Genomic DNA, 13,663 nt, shown 5'->3' on the forward strand with positions numbered 1-13,663 from the left:
GTGATGCCCTGGTTCACAGGCTATCAGACATATCTTGGAGTTGGAGTGAGTCCCAAGTTGGGACTCGGCTCCTTCCATCTGCTTGGTGAACGCGTATCCTGTTCTTGAAGGTACGAGAGCGTGATTGCCACCCTGTGTGAGAACCTGGATTCCCTGGACGAGCCTGAGGCCCGGGCTGCCATGATCTGGATTGTGGGGGAGTACGCTGAGCGGATCGACAACGCAGACGAGCTCCTGGAGAGCTTCCTGGAGGGATTCCATGATGAGAGCACCCAGGTATGGTGGGATGGAGGGTGCAGCTCCACCGTCGGTGGGGGGACAAACCCCTGGAGCTGTGGCTCCTCCAGGTGAGGGGAGGCCTGATCCATTGGCAGGACTGGCTGGAGGGAGCCGCGCTGCACTCTGGCTGAATCAGGGGTTTGGTCCCTCAAAGCTATTCTCCAGTCACCTTGGCCAAGGCAGTGACTTAGCCACCTCTCCTTTGGTCAAGTGATAGCTGAGAATGTGTTTGTGTCCCCAAGGTCTTGTTGAGGAGTAAAACTATGAAAAAGCTTGTGCTAATGCAATTTGAAGAAAGCAATTTGCTCTAACAGGTTCAGGAAAGTGGTTTCTTGCAGGTTCTCGAACAGCGATGTCCTCCATTGGTTCTGCATGTAGACCATACTCATGTGCCCCATGAAATACCACTTTGGTGGTATCTCAAGCATCTTCCCTTCTTAAAAGTTAGAAGGGACCAATTGGTCACTTGGTCCGTTCCTCTGTGCCAGGACGGGAGCAGCCTTTGGGGGCTGGAAAATCGAGTCACGTGGCTGAAATGAGCTGATACGGAGTTCAGCTTGCACTTCCTGAGCAGGTGGCTTCCACTGGAAGCCCCCAGCAGACACAGGGCTGGCAGAGGGAAGTGTAGCTGCCCCTTTTGCTGGGGCAGCTGAGGCCGATTGTAGCTCAGAGGGAGATTGCTGTGCCTGGTCAGGCCCCTATCTGTGCGGGGCTGGAGCGTGCAGCTGGGGAGTGGGAGCCTCACCTCCTCCCTGCCTCTTCTCCATCACAGTAGATGAAGGAAGGGAACTCGGGTTGTCAGGACCACTTCCAAGTTGGTTGAAGATCCAACCTGGGGAGGTAGCTTCTGCTGTACCTCAGTTGCTGCCTCTTTGAGGTGGGACAAGTGGCTTTGTTGGGTTTTCATTTGGAAATTCTGGTGGTGTCACCTAGGGAAATTTCCCACAAACCACTATATAAAACACCATGAAATTAGGTCACAGCCAAGTGAACAGAGAAAGGTCTATGAAGATGGAAGAGCAAAGCTGCTGATCTTGTCCGTGCTGCCTCAGGTCTAAAGGGACAGTTGGAGGTGAATTGTTGTTGCTTGTCTTCCTGTAACTCAAAGGATGCTCTGACCTTCACCTCTGTGGGCCTGCGTAACTCAGGCCCAAGATCTTGCCCAGTGACCTCTCTGTCCACCTGCCCCTCCGACAGGCTGAGAGTGCAGTAATCGACTTGAAATGGCCTTCAGACCTGGCTAGGAATTACCTGAGATGCTCTGAGAGTTGTCACTCCTGCTTAACAAGTCATTGCATATCAGATCTCTTGAAAGGCGGTTGGAATTATGTCCCAGCAGTGTGTACAGGGAAAACTCATGGTGATTTTGTTTTTGTTTTTGACACCAAAGCCGTGCAAGATGGTCCATTTCTCCCTAACCTTGCTTTTCTGCCCACAGGTTCAGCTACAGCTGCTGACAGCTATTGTGAAGCTGTTTCTGAAGAAGCCCACGGAGACGCAGGAGCTGGTGCAGCAGGTGCTAAGCCTGGCTACTCAGGTGTGTAACCCACTCCTGCTCGTGCGGAGAGCTTCTCATGGGGCTTTGCCATCGTTTCCAAAGTGATGGGAATGTCGTGGTAACACACGGCGCCCGTGGTGGGAGGCAGGTGATAGCATTAGCTTAATTGTGGAAATGCTGGCAGTTCAACTGCCACGAGGCGTCGTTGTGTGCTGCTTCCCTGCTAACACCAGTGTAACAACGCAGGTACCCGCGCTGCCTCTGTAGAGCAGAGGTGCAACGTAGGCTGTAACTTCCCTCTCCACATTCCCACTAATGCTCTAGCAAGATTTAGGCAGGGACAAAATATTTGTGGCCCCAGGGCACTCTGAATTGTTCCATAGTAGCTGCAGCTTCCCTTGCCCGCTTGCTTCAACACTAACCGCCGTGCTTCCCCCAGGACTCGGACAACCCGGACCTGCGAGACCGTGGCTACATCTACTGGCGCCTGCTCTCCACTGACCCGGTGGCTGCCAAGGAAGTCGTGCTGGCAGAGAAGCCCCTCATCTCCGAGGAGACAGATCTGATAGAGCCGACGCTGCTGGATGAGCTCATCTGTTATATCGGGACGCTGGCCTCCGTCTACCACAAGCCTCCCAGCGCCTTTGTGGAGGGCAGCAGAGGGGTCGTGCACAAGAGCTTGCCTCCGCGAACGGGCTCGTGAGTATCTCTCTGCCTGCCCCCCTCCTCCGCAGGCGCTTTCCACCCTGCGTTGAGTCTGCATGGAAGCTCAGGGCCTTACTCGGCCCAGAGAGACTGCCTCTCCTTGCTGGGCCTCTCGGTGAGAGCAGGTTACTACCAGCGTTATGTATGTGCACGCGTAGTTCTGCAGAAGCACAGAGCCTTTTTCCTGCATCAAATTGAGCTCTGGTGAATATCACAAATGCTCTCCCAGCTCCTGTCATAGGGGGCATCATGTCTCAATTGCGATGTCACCTGTGCTCGGATATTACAGCCTGCCAGCAAGGCTCCTTGGAGGGAGCTCTCCTTTGTGGGTCACTGTCTCCCCAAGGAAAGTTCCCCTGTAGCAGCTGGGCTGGTATGGATTAAATGCCATCCTTATAAGCCTGACAGAGTGAGCTCGGATCTAAGTGGAAGGTGAATCTCAGTGAGAGGGTTTTGAAGTGTTGGGATCCCTGCTGGGACAGGACATTTTTGTGAGCGTTCATTGCAAAGCACAGTTGGGCAAATTGCATCCGTCCTGTCTCCAGCACGGCCTGTTGGCTCAGCCAGAGCTTTTCAGTATCGTGCGTTTCACTCTCCTCTTCCCTGTCCTTCCCTCTAGGAGCGAGAGCGCAGAGAGCCCTGACACAGCCCCCTCGGGGGTCCAGGCGCCGGAGCAGCCGGCCGTCATCCCCACTCAGGGAGACCTTCTGGGTGACCTGCTGAACCTAGACCTGGGCCCCCCGGTGAGCGGGCCTCCCATGGCTGCCACCTCCGTGCAGATGGGTGCTGTGGACCTTCTCGGAGGCGGCTTGGACAGCCTGGTACGTCGCAGCTCTGCATGCTCCTGCCCTGATGCTGTTGCCTGGCTGGGCCCGAACCCAGGCTGCCCTAACGACGTCATGCCGGGTTTGATGTAGGCTCCCATTTGCAGTAACTGGGGCTGAGACTGGCTTGTCCCCGCAGAGACACCTGAGCTAGTCCTTTCCTTTTACAGCTAGTGAAGAGAAAGGGGCACTCTGTGACCTCAGTTGTCTCATCCTGAGAGAGGTGGCTGGAGCAGGGCAGGGGTTAGCGCTCCAGAGTGCCTTTTTCTCTCATTCCTGCAAAGGAGGTCTCTGCTGCTCTAGTGTCGACGCTCCCGTTCTCTGTGCCCGCAGTGTGGAGATGCTCCTGTTTCTGGGTTTCCCCTCTGAACCCCAATCCATACACCTGCCTGAAATTGGGATGTGCTGTAGGGCTGGGCTGAGATACGCCTGCTCCCAGCCCGCAGGGAGGGTTTAATGGGCCTCTCCTGCGCCAGGAGAGCCGGAGCTGGCAGCTTGTTGTCCTGGAAATGCAGCGGCAGTGAGAGGCAGCCCCCCAGCCCGCAGGCTCAGCTCCCCAGCCCGATGGTGCTGGAGCGGGGGCTGGCTTTGCACAGCACGGCAGGCTCCCGCGCCGCCCTGGAGCTGTGGCCCCAGGTAACCATCTGGCAGAAAGACAGCCGTCCTGGTGCTGGAGGGCTGCAGGGCACCTGCCTGCCTAGGATGACAGCCCTAGGCCTCGGCCTCGAATATAGAGCGGCTTGTCCCAGATCTAGGCCTGTGGTCATGGGTGAGAAGGAGCGGAAACCCAATCCTCAGCCTGGGCAGCGCCATGCAGGCGCAGAGGCTGGTGTCAGTGATGGTACCAGCTCCCCGAAGGAGAGGAGAGTTTGGAGTCCCTCCGCCTCTCACAAAAGCAAGCAGGGATCCCCCATGGGGAGACAATTGCTGCCTCTGCTGGGTCACAGCTCCCCCGCGTGCTGTCCTGGCTCTTCACCGGGCTTGCAGAGCAGGGACTGGGTTGGTTGCGAGCACGTGGACGAAAGGAGATCCCCATTCCTGTGCATGGTGAGGCACCGCTGCGAGCTGTGCTGCGCGAGCTAGCGCAGTCTCGTCCCACGTACTGTCTCCAAGGACCTGCCTGGGCTATGCCGGCTCCAGAGCAGCAGGGCCGCCATGCGAACCACCGGTGGACGGATCGGCTGGTGGGACCGCTTGACTAACGTCTCTTCCCTCCTCCCCTTCTCTTGTCTCCCTGGTTTCTTTGTCTCTTCTGTCCCGGCTTGTGTCTCTGCATGTGGCTGGCTCTTCTCTCCGCCTTGCCTGCTTCTGCTTGGAGATGGGGGACGAGTCGGAAGGGGTATGGATCAGCCTTTTCTTAGCTCTCTAGAGCGTCCCTGGCCATGGTGCCCATGCCGGCCCTCCCTCTGCCCTGAGTCCCCTTCACGGTCTGAGCCTCCTGCCAGGCCTAGGGCTGAGTCCCAAGCAGCATCTCTGGCCAGCCTGGGACAGGCACCTTATGCCCCCAGTGCCCCAGGGACTCCTCTGCTTCCCGCAGGGGACAGCTGATCCCCCCAAACCACTTCTAGCGCATGAAGGCCCAACGGTCCCAGATGCCGTGGGAGAGGCAGAGAGCTGCAGTACACTACCGGGACCCAGTGACCTCCCTACAGCTTGTTGGTTCCTACCTTTCTCTGTCTCTGGCTCTCGGTGTCTGTGCCTGAAGCTTAGCTTGTTAAATGCTAGTGAAAACAAAGCGACACAGATGCTGAACTAAGAGATCTCCCTGTGATGAGGAGCGGCAGGATCTGCTGGACAGCCCTGAGCACCCCTAGTGAGCCCAGACCCTTGCTTGCTGGTGCTGGCCTGTTTAGAAAGCACCCTGGGGAGAGCTTTTTGTGGGACCCCTTCCCCTTGGCGCGCTGGGTCCCTGCCTCGGCTCGCAGTGACGTCTCCGTTTCTTGTCTCTTGCAGCTGAGGAGCGATGTGGGAGGCAGCCCTGCCGTGAGTGTGCCCTTCCCCGTCTGTCCCGCTCTGCCTCCTCCTCTTTGCTCGCCTCCCCTCCGCGGGACCCCCGTAACTCGCTCCCTTGTCTCCTGCAGATGGGCGGCGGCAGCGGCTTCGCAGCACCCAGCACCGCAGTGCCTGCGAACCTGGGGGCACCCCTCAGCAGTGGCCTGGGAGACCTCTTTGACCTCACCGGGGGAGTGGGTACTCTGTCAGGATCCTACGTGGCACCTAAAACGGTGAGCAGGGTGGGGGAGCCAAACCCGAGCTGCCGGCTTTAATCTGCTGCTGAAGGTCGGAGCTGGGGCGTTAAGGAGGGTCGAGAGCCCCAGCTCCCCACGCAGCAGGGCTTTCCTGGGAGGAGGTGGAAAACGAGCCTGCTGTACCTAGCCTGGTAGGCAAGACCAGCAAGGGCGATGATCGATGTTGGAGCGCTGGCTACGCTGGCAGATCTTGCCCAGATCTGGCAGGGTGCGTGCGTGTTCACCTGCATGCTACTCAAGCTATAACACAGCTGAGAGCAGGGATTTGTCAGGTCAGATCTCTGCTAGCCCTGTTTTTTTGCAGTCCCCGTCTAGGGGCTGTTCCTGGAGGAGCGAGTTTCTTCAGGACCGCTCTGACTTCCAGAGGCAGTGCGGATGGGAAGGCGTCCGCCATACAGCGCCTCTCGCCTGCCGTGCCTTTCGGGGCCTTGCGCGTGCCCTGGAGCAAGAGCTGCTGGTGGGCTTGGGACGTCGCTGCCCAAGGCAGAGATCTTGGTGGAATGGGAGTGATAGATCCTCTGCCGTCTACCTGTGTCCTGTCTGCTCTGCCTGGAGCAGTTGGTGGAGGGCCAGTATCCTTGTGGTGCTTGTTCTGAAATCCCAGGGTGTCTGTAGCAGCGAAATGCTCCTGGGTTTACAAATACCCTACCGGCCCTGGCAGTCTGCTGGAAGCTCTTGTGAGCACTGGAGTCGTGTGAACATGTTGCTCTGTTCAGCTCCTCTGCAGCTTGTCTGGCAGGGTTCGCTTTGTGTTTCAGATCGGGTAAAAATCACGTGGATTTCTTGTATCCTTACTGCAGGTCTGGCTCCCTGCCATGAAGGCCAAGGGGCTGGAGATCTCTGGCACATTCAGCCGCCAGGTGGGCTCTATCTCCATGGACCTCGTGCTAACAAATAAAGCCCTGCAGGTCATGTCTGACTTTGCCATCCAGTTCAACCGCAACAGGTAAGGTCCCTCCTGCGTTGTGCCTGGCAGCGTTGTCCCGGTGCAAAACTGGCCCCTGCTTGGCTCTGGGATCTGCCAAGCTATTTGCAGGGCTTCGGCCACTGTAGGGGCATGGTGGCCTCAGGATGGCCATGACAAAGCCTGGGAGCACCCAGCAGGGTCAGCTGCTATTTCAAGAAGGGCTGCTAGGAAAGAGTACGGGGTTCAGTGCCTGGAGAGCCTGACTTTGTACGCTGTGGGCAGCGCAGTACGCACAGTGTTTATCGGGGAGGACAGCAGAGCATCGGTGCTTGCAGTGGGGCAGCAGCAGCTGGTGAAGGTGCTGCATGACAGCTTCCATGTTCAGCCGTGGAGCTGTGGCATGCGCAGAGGGGTGGGAAGAAGGAGCTGTGAACTGGTGGCAGCTGCCAGCATGTAGGGCTGAGAAGAGCCTCACGTGATGATACTTCTCTTGCTGATGGCTGTGGTGGTGATGATCATCAAACCGGAGCCTCTAAGAAGTTGACTGAAGAGGCCATTCCCCTGGGGGGATCTGGGTACTGCTCACCAGCCAACTCGGGGGCTGTCCTGTAATTTGGCTTTCTGCCAAACTGCCTGATGCCTCCTTTTCGCTCAGAGGAGCACAGGCGAGGAACCAGGCCCAAGGATCCTAAGGCAAAGTCTTACACCTACACCTACACGAGTCTGCACAGGGCAAAGGAGTTGCACTTTGGGGCTGCCCCAGGGCAGGAGCCAGTCAGGTCCTGGGCTTTCTCGTGGCTGGAGGACGTCTGTGTGGCAAGAAAACGGGTTTTCTTCCCCGCTGCCCAATGCCCTGACCCGCTGTCTCTTGTTGGGTGTCCTCACAGCTTTGGTCTAGCCCCAGCAGCTCCTCTCCAGGTCCACGCGCCTCTCGCCCCCAACCAGTCGGTGGAGATCTCCCTTCCCCTGAACACAGTCGGCTCTGTCATGAAGATGGACCCCCTGAACAACCTCCAGGTAGGGATTGCCCCGGGGTGTTTCCTCCCATGCCCAGAAACCAGCTGGGGAGGTTTGAGTCGGTGCAGGCTGGGCGAGAGGGGCATCGTAGGGCTGCGTTTGCGCCCTTCTCCGAGCTGAGAGGGAAGCAGATGAAGTGGAGCTGGAAGGATTTGTGACAGCAGGAAGCCAGCAAGAGGAAACGCTAAGCTCATCATCTTTGCTTTCCTGTCAGAGCGCCTAGCTTTGATTTGATATCTTACTCCCACGCAAAGTGCTCTGTCCATGGCGGAAGATCCTTATTGACGTGCGGCAGAGCCAAGTCTCAGACGAGCGTCTGCTCGCGGTGTGCCAGAGCGGGAGGAGGCGGTGGTGGGGTGACGGGTGGAGACAGAGCTGCGGCAGCTGTAGTTTCAAGAGAGAAGGCGAACTGGCTAACGGGGTGCAGCCCTGCCACCGGTTCCCTGGCAACTCCCCAATTTCCCCTTGTGCATCCGGGAGTGTGGCGTTGCCACCACGTGAGAGCGTTCTGGTGTGCAGGGCGTGTGCGCTGGCTTCTCTCAGGCCCCTCCAGCTCTCTTTAGGCACAGGAGTCGGCGATTGCTGGTGTCCTGCCTCCAATGCTCTTTGCAATGACACCCAGCTCGAAGGGCATCAGTGTCATATGGGGGGACAGGATGCTTGCCTGGGAATCACCCGCCTGCTCTAGACGGAAGGAACTGTTGAAGTCTCGGTGTCTTTCTGTCCTAGGTCGCAGTGAAAAACAACATTGACGTGTTCTACTTCAGCACACTGTATCCGCTGCACATCCTCTTCGTGGAGGACGGGAAGATGGGTGAGTCGGAGCGTGGGAGCCGGCCCTGCGGGTGGCTGTCATTCCTGCAAGGTCCTGCACTTCTGCCACTCGTCACTAGGCGCCATCTCAGGCCCTGAAAACCTCCCAGCTGCCTTAACAGCCCAGAGCTGGGAGCCCTGGGAGAGCGTGATCCTGCTGGGAGCCTGGAGCAGGTTGGGGCAGTGCAGGCAGGTCAGTGCCAGCATGCAAAGCTGTGGTCACCTGAGATGGCCTGTGCCACCTTCTAAAAGCTCGCTGCCACCAAGCCCTCTCATTTCACTCTACTGCTTGTTTTGCTTTCTCTGACTCTCCCCAGCCACTTCCTCAAGCCCATTCAGCTCACTAACCCAGGAAAAGCGGGTAGCTTTCCTGCTGCTGAGTGAGGCTGATCCTGGAAGAGCATAGTGGCTGCTGGAGGGGATGGCAGCGTGGCAGGGAGAGCAAACGCTTCCCTCTCCTGGCTGCAGTGAGATCCGTTCAGCAGCTGGCGAAATCGCGGTGTGGTCTCTGCATCTGCACTGCGCTTGGAGGTGGTGCCTGGTGCTTTGGCTCTCACTCTGTCACTTTGTTTCCTTCCTGCAGAGCGGCAGATGTTCCTGGCCACTTGGAAGGACATTCCCAATGAGAACGAGGCCCAGTTCCAGATCAAGGACTGTTCTCTCAATGCAGGTGGGTTCAGACCCTCGGGAAGGGTCAGCTCCCGGCTGGCTGTGCGCTTTGGGCCGCCTTTGGTGCCTAGGGGTGTTGTGCTTATCTGACTTATCCCAGCTAAGACCGCGGGGAGCTGAAACCTCTTAAGCGTCAGTGCTCCACGTGCATGCCCCAAGCCTGCAGAGATGATCACGCCAGCTTGAGCCTGGGGTTTTCCTCCGGATGAGAGGTGGTTTGGTGCCTTGTGCTTGGGCAGCGGTTACTTTATTAGCTCAGCTGGTGATGCTGGGCTCTGCCAGGCAGGCTGTCACGCTGAGCGTGGTGTGGGGAGGCCCTGCTGTTGTCTTCGTGTGGGTGTGGATCCTCCTCTCCCTTCCTTTGCTTCCATGTCAATGGTGTCAGCAAGGGCAAGGCCCTCCTCTCCTCTGCACTGATCGCACGGTCCCACGGGACCCCGTGGGCGCCCTTTTCACAGCCTTGCTGCTGGGGGTGTCTGTGCAGAGCCAGGACTAGGCCCTGCAGTGCCTTCTCGCTCCCACAGTGAGTCCATGTCATCCGGGTGCCCTGCATGCCAGCATACAGGCTGTTAAGCGCCTTTTATCCAACAGCAAGGTGAGGAGTAGACAAACTGCTGGGAAAGGAAAGTAGCTCCCTTCGGCCTCCCCTGCCCTCCTGGTCACCCTCATGGCATGTGCTGTCCTCGCCTGGAAGGGCCTGATGCGTGTTGTCGTCTCTCGGGGTTTGGTGGCAAGCCGTGCCGTACGAACCCCGGAGCGGGAGAGCCCAGTGCGAGCCAAGTCCGTTCAGTCCCGCTGGCAACGCAGCGAGCTGCCCTTTGCGGAGGAAGGCGGAGCAGCTCGGCACGCGGCTCGATGTCCCCGAACCCAACAGAGCGCTGCACCCTGGGAGCGCCCTCCTGGGGAAGAGGGAGCGACCGGGGACCCTGGTCGAAATGAGCCTTTCCCATAATCACCTGGGCACAGCAGGTTTTAATGTGCTCTGTCCCAGGGCAGCCAGACGGGATGGGGAGGAGGTGGTGGAGCAGAAGCAAGTCCCAGTTCCCTGGGTGCGTGGCAGGTAGCAAGAGGGCTGGTGTCTAGCTCAGGGCTTAGGACATGAGGGTCCAGGGCTGTGCGCAGCAGAGAGCGAGCAGAGTTTGGCGTTAGCAGGTAGAAAAGAGGAGTTTGCTCACATCCAGCACTTGAATTCTTGCTCCTCTTTGCCCTCAAGGCCTGGAAGTTGAGGTGTGCCCAGGACGGGCCCAGGCTGTCCCCTGCCTCCTGCTAGCGAGGGCCAGATCTCACTGTGCGGCGTCCGGGGTCTGCGCCGTCGCGGTCTGAACGGCAGCCGTTTCTCTGCCCGCACAGATGCCGTTAGCAGCAAGCTTCAAGGCAGCAACATCTTCACCATTGCCAAGAGGAACGTGGAGGGCCAAGACATGCTCTACCAGTCTCTGAAGTTGACCAATGGGATCTGGGTGCTGGCAGAGCTGCGGATCCAGCCCAGCAATCCCAGCTTCACGGTACGTCCTCTCCCCTGCCCAGCTCCGGGCCCAGGCTGCTCCCCACCCTGCCCTCACCTTCCCCTCTCTCTGCTTGGGAGCTTGGGTGAGGGTGGCCAGGCCTTCAGCAGATCTCCGCGGTGGTGGGACCCGGGTGTGGGAGCAGCCAGTGGTGCTGCCGGCCATGCGTTTTGGTGTCGACGAACACATGACAAAGGTAAACACCCACCCTTTCTGCTGGCGAAGGGGTCAGCGTGAGCGCCCTCCCCTTGCCGGTCCTGGCCGCCCTCTCGGGTGGCGAGGGGAAGACGGGGGCTCCGTCAGCTGGGCTGGCGCTGCAGGAACACTCCCGGTGATCTCCGTTCGACTGTCCTTGTGGCGACAGGGCGGCCGGCGCGTTACCACGCCGAGGGGTAGCAACCATCAGTTTCGGTGACACAGCTAAAGGAAGTGCTTGTGTGGGTGAGAAGTTCCAGCCAAATGACGAATCTTTAAAGAAAAAACCCCGACCTCAAACCTCACGCCTCGGCGCACCTGGCTCTGCCCGCGGCGCCGGGCAGCCCCGCTGCAGCTGCAAGGAAAAACAGCCTCCAAGCAGAGGCTGGTCCCCGGATGGGCACCCTGTGCCCGGCCCCGCCGCCTTGGCGCTCGTGCTCCCTCCCCAGGCCCAGCTCGGCCCGTCCCTGCGGGAACCACCGTTCCTCACGGGCCTTTTGTTTGGTCTGGTTGCCATGAGCTGTTGCGCGTTGACTCATCTCTCTATGTGTCTTCGTATCCGCTGCTGCATGCCTGCCTGCCCGCCGCTGGCCTGCCCCGATGTTGCAGGAGTTGGAGGTTAGCGGACTTGTTTTTACACCTCGTTTTTGGGCTGTGTCTGGCTGCTGCCTGATTCTTTCTTCCCCGGCGTTTTTACCTGCCTGCCGGCTGCCCTCACAGTGCTTTGTTTTTTGTTTTTTTTTTTTTTCTTTTAGCCCGTCTTGCCTCTCCCTGCGGCTACCCTGGCAGGGCTGGCCTGGAGCCAGGGATGTATGACGGAGCCAAGAGCTGAGCTTTGCAGGACCTGACTTTTTAGGAGGGTCAGGGCCTTTTCACCGCCCCTTCCAAAATACAGCTTCACCTAGGCTGAGAACAACGTCAGAAAATCCTTATCCCAGAGCCTGATCTTTCTCCTGGCAGCCAAATTCAGCCCTCAGCACTGGTATGCTGCAGCCTTTTCCTCTTGGCTTGCAGGTTTAGGAACAATAATTGAGTTCAAACCCAAGAGTCGTTACATTTTAATCTCTTTGTTGAGCAAATAACTCCCCAGGGGGTTGTACCAGTTTAAGCGGAGATATGCTTTGCTTCCCCCAAAGGCAAGCAAATTGCAGGATATGAATCAAACCCACAGCGGATGAAGCCTGCGCCTGCGTGTGTGCCTGTGCCTGCCTCCCCCCGCTCCTGCCCGTGCTGCATGCAACCATCTCTGCCCCTCAGCTGGGCGGGAGGGGGAAACAGTGGCGTTTAGGGGGTTCGGTTCCTGCTTTTGGGCTCACCTGGCTCTTCCCCGGGGCTGGAGGCTCCGGTGGGGCTGTTGCCCCCGGCGGGGCCGTGCGCGGTGCCATGGGGCCATGTCTCCTCTCTCTGCGCAGCTGTCTCTGAAATGCCGAGCGCCGGAGGTGGCCCCGTACGTCTACCAGGCCTACGAAACCATCCTGAAGAACTGATGTGCCGCTGCACCCCGTCCTCCTCGCTGCCCGAGGAAGCGGGGCAGGACCTGCGTGCATGTTTCCTCTTTCTCCTTCCAAGGAACAAACATGAGCAAGATCTCCCCCTGGACCTCACCCTCGAGCTGGCGTTGCCTGAGGGCTGGAAACGGAGCCAGTGCTCCCACCTTGGGAGGGCGGAGGAAGGCAGGGGCTTCCCAGCTGGTCCATGCATCCGTGTAGAAATCCCTGTGTCAGTAATGCAGTGTCCTCCTTTCTCACGTTGCCCCTGCAGGAGCCCTGTTTTCACCCTCGAGGTCCAAGCGAGCACTTTTGTGCTGAGCTGTGACGCCAGCGCACGCAAGGCACGGAGGAGACAGTGGGACTGCTCGTTCCCCTCTCCTCTCTGCTTTCTCGGGCCCCCAGCCCCTTGATGCCGTTGTACCCACGCGCACCTCTCTCCCTGGCCCAGCCCTGCAAAAACCTGCCTCTCCCTGGTGGTGGGTCTCACGCCTGAACGCGCGTGGTGGCTGGTGAAGGATTCATCACTTGTCTAGCGAGAGCCTGGGCTCCTGTCCCCTCCGGGGCCGCGGCGGAGCCAGCCCTGGCCTCAGGGGCTGTGGAGGGGGGTCCTGGATGGAGACCGGGGGGAGCAGCAACGGGAGCCCTGCAGGGCCTCCCGGTCCCGCTGTGGGGCTGCTGCTCCCTGTGCCTCAGGGCTCGGTGAACTCCTGCGGCGGCTGCACGCGCCTTTGGCTTCTTCCCCGCGCTTCGGTGCCGGCCCCAGGGAGCCCCAGCTCCGCGTTTGCCCTATCAGGCAGCCGCCATCCCTTCGGAGCGGGTCCCCCCCTAAATGGGAGCCGTCTCCAAAGGAGCCCGAAGGGCTCGAGGTTGTTGAATTTGAGCCTGTCGCTACGTGTGCTACAAAAAGGGCTTTCCGGAGAGGGTCCCCAGACGCTGGCTCACGTGGACGCGGCTGCCCTGGGCTGGGGAGCTCCCCCCCACCACAGGGCACCCGTCGGGCACCCATCAGCCACGGGAGCTGGGGTGGCCGCCTTCCTCCCGGGTGCCGCAGCTTCCTCCCTGCCCCGCTGTCACTCGGTGTCAGAGAGGATGTGCCACCTTCCCCACTGGTGACACTAATTGTTCCCCCCACCCTGAAATAAAGCCATTGATCATCCCTGAATAGAAGTGTTCAGTGTAAGTTTTCAGCTCCCGCCAGTGAATACCTTAATATATATAATATAAATATATTGTATGTTCACTTGTTTTAAAAGGACATGGAATAAAGGTGACGTCTGCCCATGGAGCTGCTGTCTGCATGGGGGGGAGTCCGAGCTGTCCCCTCCCAGGCTCGGTGCCACTCACCGCGGGCTTGCGAAGCAGCAGGAAGCGAGACCGGGGCACGGGACGGCTCCTCGGCGTCATCCCTGGGGCTTTCGGGGCTTCAGCAGCCCCGTTTCGGCATGGGCACAGAGCACGCACCCCGCGAGGGGCAGCCTGGGGACGCTGTTTTAGGAGCCCCAAGGGCACAGA

At 59.1% G+C, this 13,663-nt stretch overlaps 1 protein-coding gene and 1 non-coding gene across 15 annotated transcripts in view; both read left to right on the top strand.

Annotated features, from left to right (window-relative positions):
• The window catches only part of AP1B1 (adaptor related protein complex 1 subunit beta 1), a 38,784-nt gene extending 25,350 nt beyond the window's left edge, over nucleotides 1-13,434 (top strand). For 6 of the 14 annotated variants that reach the window (XM_068911162.1, XM_068911158.1, XM_068911159.1 and 3 more), the window contains 13 exons: nucleotides 111-276; nucleotides 1,718-1,816; nucleotides 2,217-2,476; nucleotides 3,102-3,303; nucleotides 4,625-4,645; nucleotides 5,260-5,289; nucleotides 5,388-5,531; nucleotides 6,356-6,501; nucleotides 7,350-7,479; nucleotides 8,209-8,293; nucleotides 8,876-8,962; nucleotides 10,312-10,466; nucleotides 12,074-13,434. In XM_068911162.1, the coding sequence (XP_068767263.1) occupies nucleotides 111-276; nucleotides 1,718-1,816; nucleotides 2,217-2,476; nucleotides 3,102-3,303; nucleotides 4,625-4,645; nucleotides 5,260-5,289; nucleotides 5,388-5,531; nucleotides 6,356-6,501; nucleotides 7,350-7,479; nucleotides 8,209-8,293; nucleotides 8,876-8,962; nucleotides 10,312-10,466; nucleotides 12,074-12,148 (1,600 nt within the window). In that variant the 3' untranslated portion in view covers nucleotides 12,149-13,434. The remainder of the gene's footprint in view (nucleotides 1-110; nucleotides 277-1,717; nucleotides 1,817-2,216; nucleotides 2,477-3,101; nucleotides 3,304-4,624; nucleotides 4,646-5,259; nucleotides 5,290-5,387; nucleotides 5,532-6,355; nucleotides 6,502-7,349; nucleotides 7,480-8,208; nucleotides 8,294-8,875; nucleotides 8,963-10,311; nucleotides 10,467-12,073) is intronic. The other 8 variants (XM_068911164.1, XM_068911165.1, XM_068911167.1 and 5 more) reach the window with 2 other exon arrangements.
• LOC138061453 (small nucleolar RNA SNORD125) lies at nucleotides 6,921-7,025 on the top strand. Its single transcript, XR_011135224.1, has one exon. It is a non-coding gene; the product is annotated as a small nucleolar RNA SNORD125 (small nucleolar RNA).
• Nucleotides 13,435-13,663: the final 229 nt, after the last annotated feature.

The sequence above is a fragment of the Struthio camelus genome, chromosome 17 (genome assembly GCF_040807025.1).
Source record: "Struthio camelus isolate bStrCam1 chromosome 17, bStrCam1.hap1, whole genome shotgun sequence".
In the NCBI taxonomy this organism is placed as follows: Eukaryota; Metazoa; Chordata; class Aves; order Struthioniformes; family Struthionidae; genus Struthio; species Struthio camelus.